At 33.3% G+C, this 14,846-nt stretch overlaps 2 protein-coding genes across 3 annotated transcripts; both read left to right on the plus strand.

The window, feature by feature from the left end:
• The first annotated feature begins 4,841 nt into the window (after nt 1-4,841).
• Nucleotides 4,842-9,000, plus strand: LOC110639260 (uncharacterized protein At5g41620). Its single transcript, XM_021790134.2, has 3 exons — nt 4,842-5,538; nt 6,361-6,486; nt 7,089-9,000. Exons 1-3 carry the CDS (start codon nt 5,110-5,112, stop codon nt 8,601-8,603), a joined length of 2,070 nt encoding a protein of 689 aa, XP_021645826.2. The 5' UTR covers nt 4,842-5,109; the 3' UTR covers nt 8,604-9,000.
• A 593-nt stretch (nt 9,001-9,593) lies between these two features.
• Nucleotides 9,594-11,804, plus strand: LOC110639259 (uncharacterized). 2 transcript variants are annotated; one of them, XM_021790133.2, is made up of 4 exons: nt 9,594-9,926; nt 10,725-10,857; nt 10,947-11,178; nt 11,269-11,804. In XM_021790133.2, exons 1-3 carry the CDS (start codon nt 9,763-9,765, stop codon nt 11,001-11,003), a joined length of 354 nt encoding a protein of 117 aa, XP_021645825.2. In that variant the 5' UTR covers nt 9,594-9,762; the 3' UTR covers nt 11,004-11,178; nt 11,269-11,804. The 2 variants fall into 2 exon arrangements, with proteins under 2 accessions (XP_021645825.2, XP_021645823.2); XM_021790131.2 differs by having other exon boundaries at nt 10,954-11,178.
• Nucleotides 11,805-14,846: the final 3,042 nt, after the last annotated feature.

Here is a 14,846-nt window from a genome sequence, read left to right on the forward strand (position 1 = left end):
ACATGAAAAGAAAATAATTGATGGGGAAGGAAGTGGGAATTTGGGCAGCAATATGTTAAGGTTGGAAATGAGTGAATTTGATATATTTAAATGGTTGTTTAAGTTGAACATTGAATATAAACTATAGATTGGTGTTTGGAATGCATTAAAGTTGAATTGTATGAAAGTTAGGTTTGGACCTAGGGTTTTGGAAGCCAAAAATTGGAGAAATGGTCAAATGGTATGTTTGACCTTATTTGAGATGGAAAATGGTCATTTGTGACCAATTGAGATATGTTGGAAGTGTTAGAATTAGGTTCAAATTCAGATTGATTAAGGACATGCTGTAGGCAGTATGACCAAGGTCCCTTTCAGGGACCAAAACTGAAAATTTACAAGCCCAATTGGTGTAAGGCCAATTGGGAATGAGACTAGACATAAAATGACACATTTTTCATTTAGGAATTATGCCCAAAAAGTGACCGAAACCTAGTGAACAAATTGACCAAATCCGGATTAGGCAATCTGACCTGTACAAAAATGACCAAATGATTTGGCCATAACTTGGGCTAGGCAAGTCTAAATGACCTGAAATTTTACTAGTGGAAAGCTGAGATATAGACCTAAGACTTTCATGAAAAACACAAATCCAAATTATGCCTTTAACCAAGTCATTTAGCCACCCAAAATTGGTGACCTAAAACTACCAGAACCAGAATTTGCCCAGAAAATCTGGGTTAAGTCTAATCCGGCAGCCATGATTTAAATGGCTATAACTTGAGCTACAAAACTCCAAATGGAGTGATTCAAAAAGGAGAATAAAGTTAAGACATTAAGGAACAATTTCTATGGACAAAACTTAGCCAAATTCTAACAACAACATGACCAATGGAACAGTGCAATATAAGACACCAAAACTAAAAATTTGTAAATTTGCCTAACATACTTAAAATTTGAGAAAACAACCAAAACCAACAAAATTAGTGATCAAAATGTGGTATGTGAGTATAGTTGAAATTCCCATACCTATTAAGCCTTAGAAAGTCAACAAATTGACTTGAATAGTTTAGTGAATAGTAACCCCGAAACACAAATTTTAAAGAACGTCAAGTTTAGCATATATAAGCTAGATAAAAGTGAATTTGAATTTATTTTTGGATTTATGCTAAGTTATGGTACTGAAACACTGTGAAACTGTGTGTTTCAGTGGAAAAAAAATACCGGGAAAGAACTCAAGGAATTGAGTCAAGGCCAAGAGGTGACTCGTATAAGGTTTGTGCACAACATAGAATTTCTGTAAATTTTCTTTTGCACATTGTTTTGAATGAATTGAAATATTAAATTGTGACATCATTGCATTGAAATATTTATTATGCTTTTGTTTCAAATTGTTGAAAGTTACTTGTATATATTTGAAATAGCATTAAATGTTTGGTAAATTGTTAAGATAAGTTTTGAAACCACGGTGTCATGACCATATATTTGAACACCTCACTAGCATGACTAGTGAAGGAAATCAGTTTCGAATTTTGATTCCTTCTCTGGCTGAAGTGTTGAGGTGTGTGCCAGTAGAAGAAGAAAAAGAATGGGTTCTTATATATTTGAGCTAGCTAGCCTTGTGTTGTGACTTCTCCTTAGCCTCTGGTTATTAAAATTATATTTGTTTCGAATGGCATGATATAACTGTGTGTTTTTATGAAATTTGTTTTGAGTCTTTTGCAATGAAATTGTTTGGATTAAAATCTTATAAATCATGTTTTGAATTTATATTTCATGTTCAGTTTAATTTTTGAATAAATATGATTTAAATTCTGCATAAAGATTATTTTAGTATGTTGTGCACCACTGAGTCCTAGTATTCAGCGATGACTGTTATTGCTGTCGCAGATATAGAGACTAGAGGAGCAGCAGAGTAAGCTGTTGAGGATTGAGGAGCTACCTACCTTGAAGTCTATCGGGTATATTTTATACCCTGATTGTAAAAATTATTTTGATGTAGGTAAATGTATGTAACTGTATGAACATGTAAAATTGGTTATGAGCAGTTGTATAAAGTTGTATAAAGTTGGATAGAGTTGTATAAAGCTTGTAATTAATTTTGGTTTGGATTTCTCTTAATGTAAATTTTTGTAATGATGTATATAAATTGTTTTATCTTTAATGAAATATGAATGAAAATATTTTGTTTTAATTTGAATGAAATTAATTGGTAGTATTTTGATAATTGTTGAATTTTAAAAATTGAGAAATGATATTGCAATTGATTGGGATGGTTGTCCAATTGATGAAGTTGTTGAGATAAATCATTGGAAGTGCTTTTTATAGGTATTTGAAGAACTGTTTTCTTAAAATACAGATGGCACTCTGCCGAAATTTTTATAAAATTTACGAAAAAAAAATAAAATGGAATAAAATTTTTTACTAGTTTTAGAACTTTGAATAAATGATTTTAATATATATTAGAAAATGCTCACCACTTACAAAAGTAAGAAAATTATTTTAAAATCCCTTGTAGGGTACTTAATGAGTTATTGGTAGATGAAGTTCGGTAGTTCATTAGGTATTCTACGGGATAATGTTATGCCTTACAGAGGGGTAAGGTATGACATCCTGTCCAACTTTCTTCATCACTTCTTATTTCTTTACCACAAGATATCACTGTTCCCACTTCAGATTTTCCTCTTCCACGTTCATTTTCACCTTCTTCTGCATCATCTTTATCTCCACCAAGACAATCACACAGACATCAAAAACCACCTTTTTACCTGTAGGACTATCACTGTAAACATGGCACCTTCAGCTATAGAAACCATTTCTTCTGGCATTCTTTATCCACTTCTGCTTTCTTATCTTATCGTTCCCTTTCCTCAACATATAAACATTTTGTTTTAAATTCTTCTAGCTTAGTTGAACCTAGGACATATTCCTAAGTTATTAAACAGGACTATTGCAAAGAAGCTATAATGACTGAAATAAAAGATTTAGAGCAAAACAACACTTGGGAACTTATTGATCTTTCAAGTGGTAACACACCTATAGGCTATAAATGGGTCTATAAGATCAAGTTAAAATCAAATGGATCTATAGAGAGATATAAGGTAAGATTGGTAGCTAAGAGACATACTCAAATTGAAGGCATTGATTATTTTGATACATTTTCTCCTGGTACAAAAATGACAATTGTGAGATTGCTTTTAGCCATGGTAGCTACAAATAATTGGTTTCTTCAGCAGCAACTGGAGAAAAGTAAAGTAATAAATTTTAATAATTAATTAAAAATTAGCTATAAAATAAATAAATCATAAAAATAAAATTAAAATTATTTTAAATTTAAATTTGATATTTATCAATTTAAAAACAAATAAAAGTTACCTAAGAAAAGTAAATTTCTTTTTTTTTTCTTAAATTACTATAAAAATCGAACAATTTTTTTTACAAAGTGAATTTCTGATTTTTTATTTAATTTTTAAATAAAATTAACTAAATTGAAAAAGTAACAATTTTAGAAAAATAAATTCCTATTTTAGTTATTTTTATGAAATTTATTTTGAATTATAATAAAAAACTTAACTTAATTTAAATAGCAAAAATTTAAAATAAAATAATTTTTAATAACAATTAAATTTTATTTTTTATTGTCATATTAATAAATCATTATGAGTTATTTTAGATAAAGTTAATATTCTCCTCCTTTCAATATTTATATAAATTATAGATTATAAAAATTTATTATAGTTCAATAACAATTACACTGCAATCATAATTTAGTTAATTTACTATGATTATATAAAAATTACTATGAATTTAATTAATTTAATATGATTATATAAAAATTACTATTATGATCAATATTTACAAATAAATCAAGTACAAAAATGAAAACTATTAATATTATAATATATTTTTATTTATAATAGAATAATATTCAAATCAACTTTATGCTCGCATCGATTAATAATGAACATAAAATTGAAACCCTCATTAGTCTAAAATTGTCATTAGAAATATCAAAAATAGATTAAGCCCAAGTGTAACCATTATTAACTCATTATTATTCTTAAAGATTAAATTAATTTTTAATCCAATTAATATTTATTCTCTTGAAAGACTTTCAAATTTTGATTAACACTTAACTTTTTAATTTTTTAATCTTATTTTAAATGCTTTAAGTATAAAAGAGAGAATAAAAGATAAAGGCTCGCATAAGCAATAGAAGTGATGTGAATGTATTCTTTAATTTGTGTTTGGTTGGGAATAACTTAACTAAAGAACTTCAAAAATATTTAGAAAGTGTGAAAATTTAATTTATTTGGTTGATATTATTTTTTTTAACTTCCTAAGAAGTTGAGAGCCAACTCCTCTTCCCCGGAGTAAGCAATTTTCCTGAGCTGAATCCAAGAAAATTAATCCAAATTTATCCTTTTGTTTTATTTTTCTTTATTATTATGTGTGATCCTTTAAAAAATAAAATAATATTATTTTTTTTATATGCATTCACATAAAGAAAAAATTTAATTAAATTAAATCTAAAAATTTTTATTTTTTTTAATTTTTTTATTATATTTTACTTATTATTATGTGAGTTAAATATTTAAACAATATAAAATATGGTGTATTGAATTGAATATTTGAAATATTTTATTCAAATATTTGAAGTATGAATATTAATATCATTTTCATTATTACATTGAAAAATTTTTAATTCATCAAACCAAATATTTTGAAAAATAACTTTTGTAAAACTATACTTATCGTGAATTAAACTTGAACCAAACGAGGTCTAGGAAGCGTGAGACTTAGTGAGAAATTTGCGGGTGACCCAACTAAATGCATGACAGGTAATCCAACCACTTTCTTTCTTTATGTCAATCTTTTTGGCCATGGATGACTACAAACAAACTGGAAAACCCATAGCTCCAAACAAATGAATTTCACTTTTACTTCACCTTCCCTGTTCAGACTCTGATCAAGAAAGATCCTCTACACGCTTAGTCAAAAACCCAACTCGTAAAAGAAGATAAAAAAAAAAAAACCATTAAAAGAATGAGAGAGAAAGTAAACAACCATGTCTTTGTGTCATGGGAGAGATGAAGAAAAAAAAAATAAAACTAAAAAAAAAAATTAAAAAAAATGAGAGCCAAAAGGGGAGAGAAAAGTGGAGATGGGGCAGCCAAAAAGGAGGAAAGATTGGGAGAAAAGTTGAGGAGAGGTGCTTTGGTAGGGAAGAGGGTGGGTCTTTTTTGTTGCACTCCGGTTTCACTTTGGATTGCCTCTCCACCCACTGCGCATTTTAGCATCATTGCCAACAACCAGGAGGAGCCTTCTTTTTCTCTTACTAAGCTTGCTACTGTTGTTTCTGCTAGAAAGCTTGCTGCTGCTTTCTGGGAGTTCCAGTATTCTAAAATGCACCGGGGTGTGCATATTAATAATCACAGTAATGGTGCTGCTTCTGGTGATCCTAGGTTGCGCCGCCACCAAAACCGGCGCCATCTTTTTAAGGAGAAGGGCCTTGACCTAGCCCACTGCTTGGTTGATCATTCCCGTAGTTCTCCTGACCAGGTATATGCACGTACATACTTCTATACGTGTGTATATGGTAGTTATAATTCTGTCTCTGTTATTTTTTATTTTTTTATTTTTTTATTTTTTATTTGTGGGTTTTTGGGTTCCTTCGGGGTTTTTGGGTTCCTTCTGCCTTACATTTTTTGACCTGATTGGTTGTTGAATTTGGGTGTTTTAGATAAATTATTGAGCAGGGTCGTTTTTGGACAATTATGTTGATAGCCCATTTATGTCTTGGTTCATTGGGATGGCTGTGTCACTTCTGAATGATCTGTGAAATAGTGATTGTGGAACTCATTCTATTAGGTGACATTTCTTATCAAAGAACTAGCTCTTTAGATTCTCCTGCGAATTTCTTATAATCGTCTTCTAACTTGTTCAAAACTTAGGCCATTTATACTTGGTTGTAATACCCTGCACACACATACACGGCCGCGCGCACACACGCACATTATTCTGATTTTTGTGGAGAGTGTATCTATTATAGACAATATAGATTTATCGTGTTCTGCTTGATTGATTTTCATATGCAGATAAGTACCAGTTATTTCCCTGTTGTATGACTGCTGTGGTTTGCATTGTGTCATTTGTTTTCTCCATTTATTGTTATCTGTTATTTCCCTGTAATGATCGGTGTGAGTTGCTTGATATGTTATTTTCATGCTGTACCAACTGGTTCTCAAGTGAATTGACTTGACCCTGTGCAAGTCATGGGGGTTGCAAAATACTGTTTTTATCCATTGTAGAAGGATGAAATCTTGAGTTTATTGGATTGAGAGTTCTTCTCTGCCACTGATCCTTTCGTTTTTTCTTAACCAGCCAGAGAGTGCAGGCAGTTTGAGGAGACATATTGCTGCATCACTAATTCAGCATCATCTATCAATTGAAAGAAGTAATCATGCTCTACAGCCTGTATCTCCTGCAAGTTATGGCAGTTCTATGGAGGTAAGACTTGTGTAGAATCTTGCTCTCTCTAAATCACCCAGTGCATAGGATTCTACAGTTGATACTTGTGTAGAATCTACTTGAAATAGAGAGAGGCAAACTGATTAGGATCCATGATTAGTCCCACACCAACTTCTAGGGCTTGGAACTATATTCCCTAAATTGGGTAGAATCTTTGGGTTGGGCCCCTGGTTTTTGCCCCTAGTTGTACTGTTTAACTAGTGTATGTACAGCATATTCCACACTTGCTGTCTCCCTCTTTCTCTCTCATTTTTTAATAATCTTATTTACAATTGCAGATTTGTAACCTGGCATACAAGGGGGGAAATGGTTACTCTGTAATATACAACCCTGTCTTACCAAACAGGATTAACAAGTGAAGTTTTATCATATGTTAATGTTTCGACCCAAACAAACATGATATGCAAATGATGACAGAGTAATTCCTTTTTAATGAAACATCTCTAATAAACTCTAGAGATGTGCCGCTGGAGAATGAACATTTATTGCTAGACAAGCATTTCCGCATCACCTTGAATTGTATGTTATTCACGAGGGCCTGTTGGCCCGTCCTCACTATTTGACATGCATTTCTCATACAGGTGGCACCTTATAATCCTTCAGTTACACCTTCCAGCTCATTAGACTTTAGGGGAAGGATTGGTGAGTCACACTATAGTCTTAAAACATCCACTGAACTGCTAAAAGTATTAAATAGAATCTGGAGCCTGGAAGAACAACATGCATCTAATATGTCATTGATAAAGGCATTGAAAACGGGGCTGGATCATGCTCGTGTCAGGATAAAAGAGCTTCTTCGAGATCAGCAAGCACATCGGCATGAGATAGACGATTTGATGAAACAAATTGCAGAAGATAAACTAGTTAGGAAGAGCAAGGAACAGGACCGGTTACATGCTGCAATTCAATGTCTCAGGGATGAGCTAGAAGATGAGAAGAAGTTAAGAAAACGATCTGAGAGCCTACACAGGAAATTAGCTCGAGAACTTTCTGAAGTCAAATCTTCTCTTTCTAATGCTGTTAAAGAGATAGAAAAAGAGAGAAAATCAAGAAAATTGTTGGAAGATCTTTGTGATGAGTTTGCTAAGGGAATTAAAGACTATGAGCAGGAAATGCATGTTCTGAAACCAAAATCTGACAAAGATTGGGTTGGAAGGGCTGATGGTGATCATTTAATTCTCCACATATCTGAATCATGGCTGGATGAGAGGATGCAGATGAGGCTAGAAGAAGCTCAGCATGGTTTTGCTGAAAACAATTCAATAGTGGACAAATTGGGTTTTGAAATAGAGACCTTCCTTAAAGCCAAGTGGATTGCTAATTCTAAGATTACTGATAACAAGTTGCCAAGGGAATGCCGGAATTCAATGGAATCTGTTCCCCTGAATGTGGCTGGGAGTGCACCTCAGGATGTCGGTGATGAAGAGGATTCTGCAAGTAGCGATTCACATTGTTTTGAGCTTAACAAACCAAGTAATGTTGAATTTAACATGCATGGAGATGATGCTGTAGGTGGACATATTGATGAAACAGTCAAATCTAGTCAAACGAAAAAGTTTGCATCTGGTGAGAGAATTAGATGTCAGAATCCATCAAGCTTGCAAGTTAAATTCAAAGAACAGACGGCTTGGGCAATGGCATCTAATGGAAACGAGAAGTCTCAGTTGGTGGGCACAGAAGAGGTAAAAACAAGTGAAAGGAATCAAAATGAAATGAGTATTTCATGGAAGTCTGAAAATTATGATGCTATTGAAGGTGCCAACCTTGTAAAAGTTAATAAAGTTGATGAGATCCATGGGCTGAACCCAAATTATGTGATTGATAACTTAATAAGAAGTCATATTTCATCATCAGAAGCTGGGAATGTGCATCATGAAAATGTTGCAGGTGAGGCTTCCTCCAGTTACCCATCCCGGAGAAATGCTAGTCCAGTTAGACAGTGGATGGCAAAACTCGCAACCCCAGATCTGGACATTTCTGAGTCTTCCACTAAAGTGCCTCCAACGTTGAAGGAAAATACTTTGAAGGCAAAGCTTCTAGAAGCACGATCAAAGGGGCCGCGTGCACATTTAAAATTATTCAGAGGTTCCTCTTAAGCCTTTAAGAAGGCAGCTTAAGAGTACAGACTTCAGAGCTCCTTATTGCTTCTGGGATTTGGCTCTTTTGCCTTACCCGGCGATCAGGAACTCATGTTTTGTGAATATTTGACCACGCAGTATCTTGAATATGATGTTGCTTCTGCATCTTCAATTACAGCTTTATTTTCATCATTTGTAATTTTAAATTCAATTCTGTATATGAGTGTAATATTACAACTTAGATGCATGGATAAGACAAATTTCAGGGGGCATAACAATTTTGAGTAATTTTCTAGGTTTGTCATCGGCCGAATTCTCTATGCATTATGTATTCATGCTCTAGCTTTTAACTTTGTATGGTTGACTTTATTGGAAAAGCAAGCCTGCTGAGACGTGGAAGTGATTTAAACCACCATCATTTTCTCGTATGGAATATTATATTCTGAACAAAGTTAATGACTGTAGTTTGTTGTAAACGACTGTAATGAGGAATACTCTTTTTATTTGTTCCTGATGATTGGAAGAATGATAATGGCACTTCTGGTTACTCAGTAGGGAAATGGACACTCATGTTACATGAATAAGATAGAATTCTTGAATTTCAGGAAAAATTTAAAAAGTTATAAGGTAAAGAAGTTGAAGTATTGATGCTTGACAGGAAAATAATTATTATAATCATATATATATTTTTATATTTATATTATAGAAAGATATTTAATAATTATTTTTTTTATTTCTCTTATTTTTTATCAACAGAAAAGAAATATTTTGAAATAAAATTTCTTTTTTTTTTAATAATTTTTATTTTTCTCAATCCAAATAAAGGGTTATACACGTCAACAAAGTCCCCATTCTAATCTCTCCAGATATCAGTGCGCCACTGCGCCTTTCATAGCGGCAGCCACCGCAACCTTCCCAAGCCAACAGTTTATAACCATTTGTACTACTGTGTTGGGCTTGGGCTTCGGGGCCTTTCTATTGCTGCCACTGCTTCCCATTCCCTCTTAGGTTTTACGTTTGCCAATTGCTTTTCTTCAAGTTCAAAAAACCCTCTCTGCTTCTCTGCCACCAGCCCCAAAGTGAGGAGGGAACATTGGATAATCAGCGGTTGGAGGACATATATATATATATATGCATAGAGAGAGAGAGAGAGAGAGAGAGAGAGAGAAGGGGAGAGATGGCAGCGGCGTCTTTTAGGTGGATATTGCAGCTACATAGGGACGTGCCTAAAGCAGCTCGTTTCTACTCGGAAGGTTTGGACTTTACTGTAAATGTGTGCAGTCTTCGCTGGGCCGAACTTCAGTCTGGGTCTCTCAAGCTCGCCCTCATGCAGTTTTCCAAGTAAATTTTCTTTTCTTATCCATTTGTGCAATGTCTTGTTTTTGTTTGATCGTTTGTCTGCAAGAACAGAGCACATTATAAGACTTGCTAGGCACTGGTTGGACCACATGGTAGCTCTCCCCCTCAAAATTTCCATTTGCAATCGCTTGGCGCATGATTGTTAACTTAGCTGACTGCCATCCACACTATTTCGTTAACCCTTTCGAAGTACTTACTGTTCTTTCTGGAAAATAAACTGTCATTTACATTAGCTCATGGGACAATTGTAGTTGTTAGGCATTTCTTGGTAATTGAAGTTTGGATCTTTTGGATTTCAGTGTATTGTTGGCAATGTAATTTTACTATTTTAGGCCACTAACAAAGAGATGTATGAGAAATTTGCATTTTGCTTATCTGAGTAAACCTTTGTATATTTCTTCTTTTGAGTGGAGAATTCTAGCAATTGGAGACCATGAGGGTGATAGGTGGAATATATGGTTAATGCAAAATTCAGCCTTCCATCAACTTCATGGGTGTGTTGAAACCCATCTGTAATGGAAACTACAAGAAGCAGCTAAAATAAGTTTCAATTCGTCAATACTTGACTTCCAAGATTATAGATTGCAAAAGTTTATCTTTCTTCTTTTGAGAAATAGGGAATTGGGTCACTTAAAGTGGGGAGCTATGTAGTTCAAAGAAGGATACCCCCTCCTGCACTCTCTTTGAAATTTATTTTGCTTATGTGCTTTGGTTTGGGCACATGTACAAAAATTATTATTCCTCTTTGATCATTTGATTTTGGCTTATGCTTTTCTACAGTGACAACATTGTGCAGAAGGGATATTCTTCTATGTTATCATTTACGGTGACTGATATTAACAGCACAGTGACAAAACTAATGGCCTTGGGTGCCGAACTAGATGGCCCAATCAAGTATGAAGTCCATGGAAAGGTAATCAACTTAATCTAGACATCTACAAAAATCTTTATGAGTTGAATTATAATAAGGTCTGCAGATATCATTCATATTGTTTCTATTAGGTTGCAGCCATGCGATGTATGGATGGCCATGTATTGGGCCTCTATGAACCTGTATAAGAGCTGCCGGCGGCTCTTACTGTGATGTCTTCAACTCTCTTTCAGACGTTGAGGAGATGTAGGAGATTTCCTCGTTTTTTGGATTTCCCTCGATAATTGTTAATGTTGGGTCAACCGGATCTATCAGAGCTGTGCATCTCGTGTATATTGTTGGTCCTACAATACAGTCAATATGGTAAGTATAAATTATTGAAGATGAGAAGTGTTCAAATTATTTTCTTGACTACCAGTCATGTAAATCGGATATCTCTTTCTTGCCTGACAGGAAATCATCTTATAGTTGCTCTTTCTTGCCTGCTTATTGAGTCGTCATCTCGTAAGTTAGTAACAAACTAATGATTTTACTTACTTAAATTAACTAATTGAAAATCTATATTAAACTGTCTTACGTGCACTCATTTGGTGAAAAGTCACCATGCTTCTGATTCATTTAAACCAGTTGAGATTCACCGCCTATAAAAGGATATAGTTTTGTGCAAGTGTTTGATTACCAATTTTGTTTCTGGCTCAATCTTTGTTGTGATGAACACGATTGCCTTATTCATGAGGTAGGTGTTGCTTAAATTTGATGCAATCTTTTCATACTTGCATAATTATTGGTGTGTGGTAGCTGTTTACCATAGTTATTAAAGGCCAAATACGCGCCAAGAGTTCTAGAACTAGATGCAAGGCGCAAAAATAAATAAATTCATAAAAATAAATCATATAAGAACCATAAATTTAATTAATATAGTTTTAATTATATGTAAAAATGTATTACTTATTTTTATTTTATTACGTCGCCACTATGGTCAATTAAATTACATATATAAATAAAAAAATATCATTTAATCAAATATAATATTAAAATAATAATTTTAATTTTTATTGTATTAAAATTTTAATTTTTAATATATATTTAATTTAATAATATCTTACTAAATACAACTTAAAATTATTTAATTTGAATTCTATAAACTTATTATGAGATTATATATTCAATGTAAAAACAATTTACACTTAATATTTAATTTATAAAAACTAGTATTAAAAATACATAAAAAAATGTTAATAACCATAAGTCCAATTAAACCACCAACCTGTCATTATCTGTTGAACAAAGTTACACTTGGCTATTTGCATCAGTGTTATTAAATCTAGACCGAACCAACTGATTAGGTCGGTGCATCAAACCCTTAATTGGTCTAGATTTGTAGTTAAATCAGATAAAAAATGACTCGATTGACTCAGTGAGTCAAATTGGTGTGATCCGACGTAACCTGGCTAGTTCAAACAATCAATAGGGTCGAAAATATTTTTAGTGCTAGCGAGGGGAGTGGAACCGAAGACCTCTTGGAAGGTCTTTGAAACCATAACCACTTGAGCTTTTATATATATTTATAAAAGCCAGTCTAGTATTGAAATATATTACACTAGGCTCTCTCAATTTTTTTTTTCAAATCAGATATACTGTAACTTATAATACATTGACTATAGAATAATAATAATAATAATAATAATATTTATGGAGTTCAGATATAATATGTTAAAATAATATTTTAGAAGTGAATATTATTATTATTATTATTATTATTATTATAAAGTATGAATATCTATTTACAATACTTTATAAATAAAATATTAAAAATAAAAATATAAAGAAAAGAAAGAAAAAAGACAATAGAAAACAATACAAAAAAAAAAAAAAACTAAAATGATACATGCTTTAAAATTTATGTAATTCTTTATTTAATCGAATTGCTTACCGGTTAATGCACATGATGTTTGGTTTTCTTTTACTTAATTTAATCCAATTCTTGACCCAATTATTAAATATCATGATTTATTATTATTATTATTATTATTATTATTATTATTATTATTATTATAAATGGATATCATTATTTGTTTATCAACAAAATTGAAGATGAATTCCCTCTTAATTGCTTGCTATTATATATTAAAAAAAAAATTGCTGAAAAAATTTATTGTACATACACTTATAAATGATTTTCGCAATTTAAAAAGTGGTTTTTTCTTTTTCTCTATATTTCGTATGATAGTGGAGGTAGATTGTTGGAAAGTTTTTAATGCTATGTTATCTGATGTTGAGAAGTTGTCAGAGGTAAGGTTATTTTGGATTGTAAATCTCTTTATCTCAGTATTCTAATGTGTTCTGCATTGATTTAGGTGACAAACTAATAAAATTATTTATGCTTTAGCAAGAATGTCTTTATTACATGCTATTCTCACATTTTAGGAAGAGTAACAAGAATGGATTTATTACGTGCTATTCACATATTTTAATAACATTGTTTTGCATGTTATTACCACCCAATCTCTTCACCAGATCACCCTTCGAGCCAAATTTAATAACATTGCTTTGCATGCTACCATTAAAATCTAGCATTGTAGAAAAAAGGAAAAAAAAAACAGATACAAACTTAATAGAAAAAAGTACAAAAGCAGAGGATCACATCTTCAAAAAAGAGTAGAAAGAAAAGCAGAAGAGCAAAATCACGTTTGCAAGAAAGAAGCAACAAGAAAAATAGCCAGATCATGTCTTCAAGAGGAAGCAAAAGAGTAAGTGATATTTGCATATCATATAGTTATTTAGGTTAGGTTTTATAGTTATTTTGCCATTTTCTTGATTAGTTTTAGTAATTTCATTGTTGTCGACACCATATTTTGGCCGATCCCCAAAATCAACAAGACTTTGAAACCGATCCCCAGCACTAGGTCTCCCTGGGCCAGCCAATGACATTTTCGATTTCTCTTTATTTTTCTTTACCAGATGACCATATTTCCGAACTCTCCTTAAAAGGAATTGAATCAATGCTAAGTCCTAACATTCGTTAAAGCCCTGTCGATCTCTCAAATCATTTACCGATCTCTCAAACCCGCTGTCGAATTTCCGGACCCGTCGGGTATATCCCTGATCTCTGTTGATAAATGAAGTGAACTAGCATTAGATCTTTTCTTACCAGTTTTATTGCCGATCTCCTTTTCGGAAGATTAAGAGCTAAGGTTTTGGTTCGGTTTAACGAGGGTTCCGATCTTAAGTTTTCAAGTTAAATTTTCAATTTTAATCAAGTCCCGTTCAGCATTTCTTCCCCACCGATCTCATGCTTATTGTGCTTTCCGATCTCTTATACTTAGATTAATAATTGCATTTAGATACTTAGGCAATTCAGATATTTTCTGATCACATCCATTCATTGAACAAAAGAGACATTCCATTTCATTTCATTTTTTTTTGTACAAGCTGATCCCCCAGCCTGATTTACATTTTGCTCACTCTCTCTCTCACTCTCGGCTTCCTCCTCACTGTCCTCATTGTCGCCCTCAGGAGCCAGGTCGGCCATCCAGGAGAAGTCTTCTTCAGGGTAGCGCTTCTGGAGTTCAGCCAAGAGGTCCTTGTGAGCATTCACATAGGCTCCGGCTATTCCCGCCACCATCTCTTCGTCTCTCTCCTTCAGCTCCTCGTCTTTCTCATTAAGCTCCTCATCCTTCGCCTTGAGTTCCTCTATAAGTTGAGCGACCTGAGCGGCTTCGTTGGCGTGAAGCGCCTGGACTTCCCCAAGAGCACGGTCCCTCTCAGCCAAAATATGATTCTGTTCGGCCAGCCTGTCTTCATGGAACTTTGCCCGTCCCTCGACTTGAGATATATAATCCCGAGCGGATGAGAGTTGGGATCGGAGGGAAGCCACTTCCTGATTCTTCTTCCCGATCTCCTTACCCAGACGCTGAATCTTTTCCCGAACCATGGTCTGGTTCACCAGACACTCCACGTTCAGGCTCATGGATCGAGTCAAGATATCATCGAGACCATTCCGATAGCTGTCCGATCCTCCCGAAAGAAGA

Source organism: Hevea brasiliensis, chromosome 9 (genome assembly GCF_030052815.1).
Source record: "Hevea brasiliensis isolate MT/VB/25A 57/8 chromosome 9, ASM3005281v1, whole genome shotgun sequence".
Classification (NCBI taxonomy): domain Eukaryota; kingdom Viridiplantae; phylum Streptophyta; class Magnoliopsida; order Malpighiales; family Euphorbiaceae; genus Hevea; species Hevea brasiliensis.

What these genes read in the sequence shown, in the direction of transcription:
- LOC110639260 (XM_021790134.2), top strand. Translation starts at nt 5,110, where the DNA reads ATGAGAGCCAAAAGGGGAGAGAAAAGTGGAGATGGGGCAGCCAAAAAG. An exon ending in CCCGTAGTTCTCCTGACCAG is followed by an intron (nt 5,539 to 6,360) that starts GTATATGCACGT and finishes TTTCTTAACCAG; the next exon opens with CCAGAGAGTGCAGGCAGTTT. An exon ending in GTTATGGCAGTTCTATGGAG is followed by an intron (nt 6,487 to 7,088) that starts GTAAGACTTGTG and finishes TTTCTCATACAG; the next exon opens with GTGGCACCTTATAATCCTTC.
- LOC110639259 (XM_021790131.2), top strand. Translation starts at nt 9,763, where the DNA reads ATGGCAGCGGCGTCTTTTAGGTGGATATTGCAGCTACATAGGGACGTG. An exon ending in GCCCTCATGCAGTTTTCCAA is followed by an intron (nt 9,927 to 10,724) that starts GTAAATTTTCTT and finishes GCTTTTCTACAG; the next exon opens with TGACAACATTGTGCAGAAGG. An exon ending in AGTATGAAGTCCATGGAAAG is followed by an intron (nt 10,858 to 10,953) that starts GTAATCAACTTA and finishes ATTAGGTTGCAG; the next exon opens with CCATGCGATGTATGGATGGC.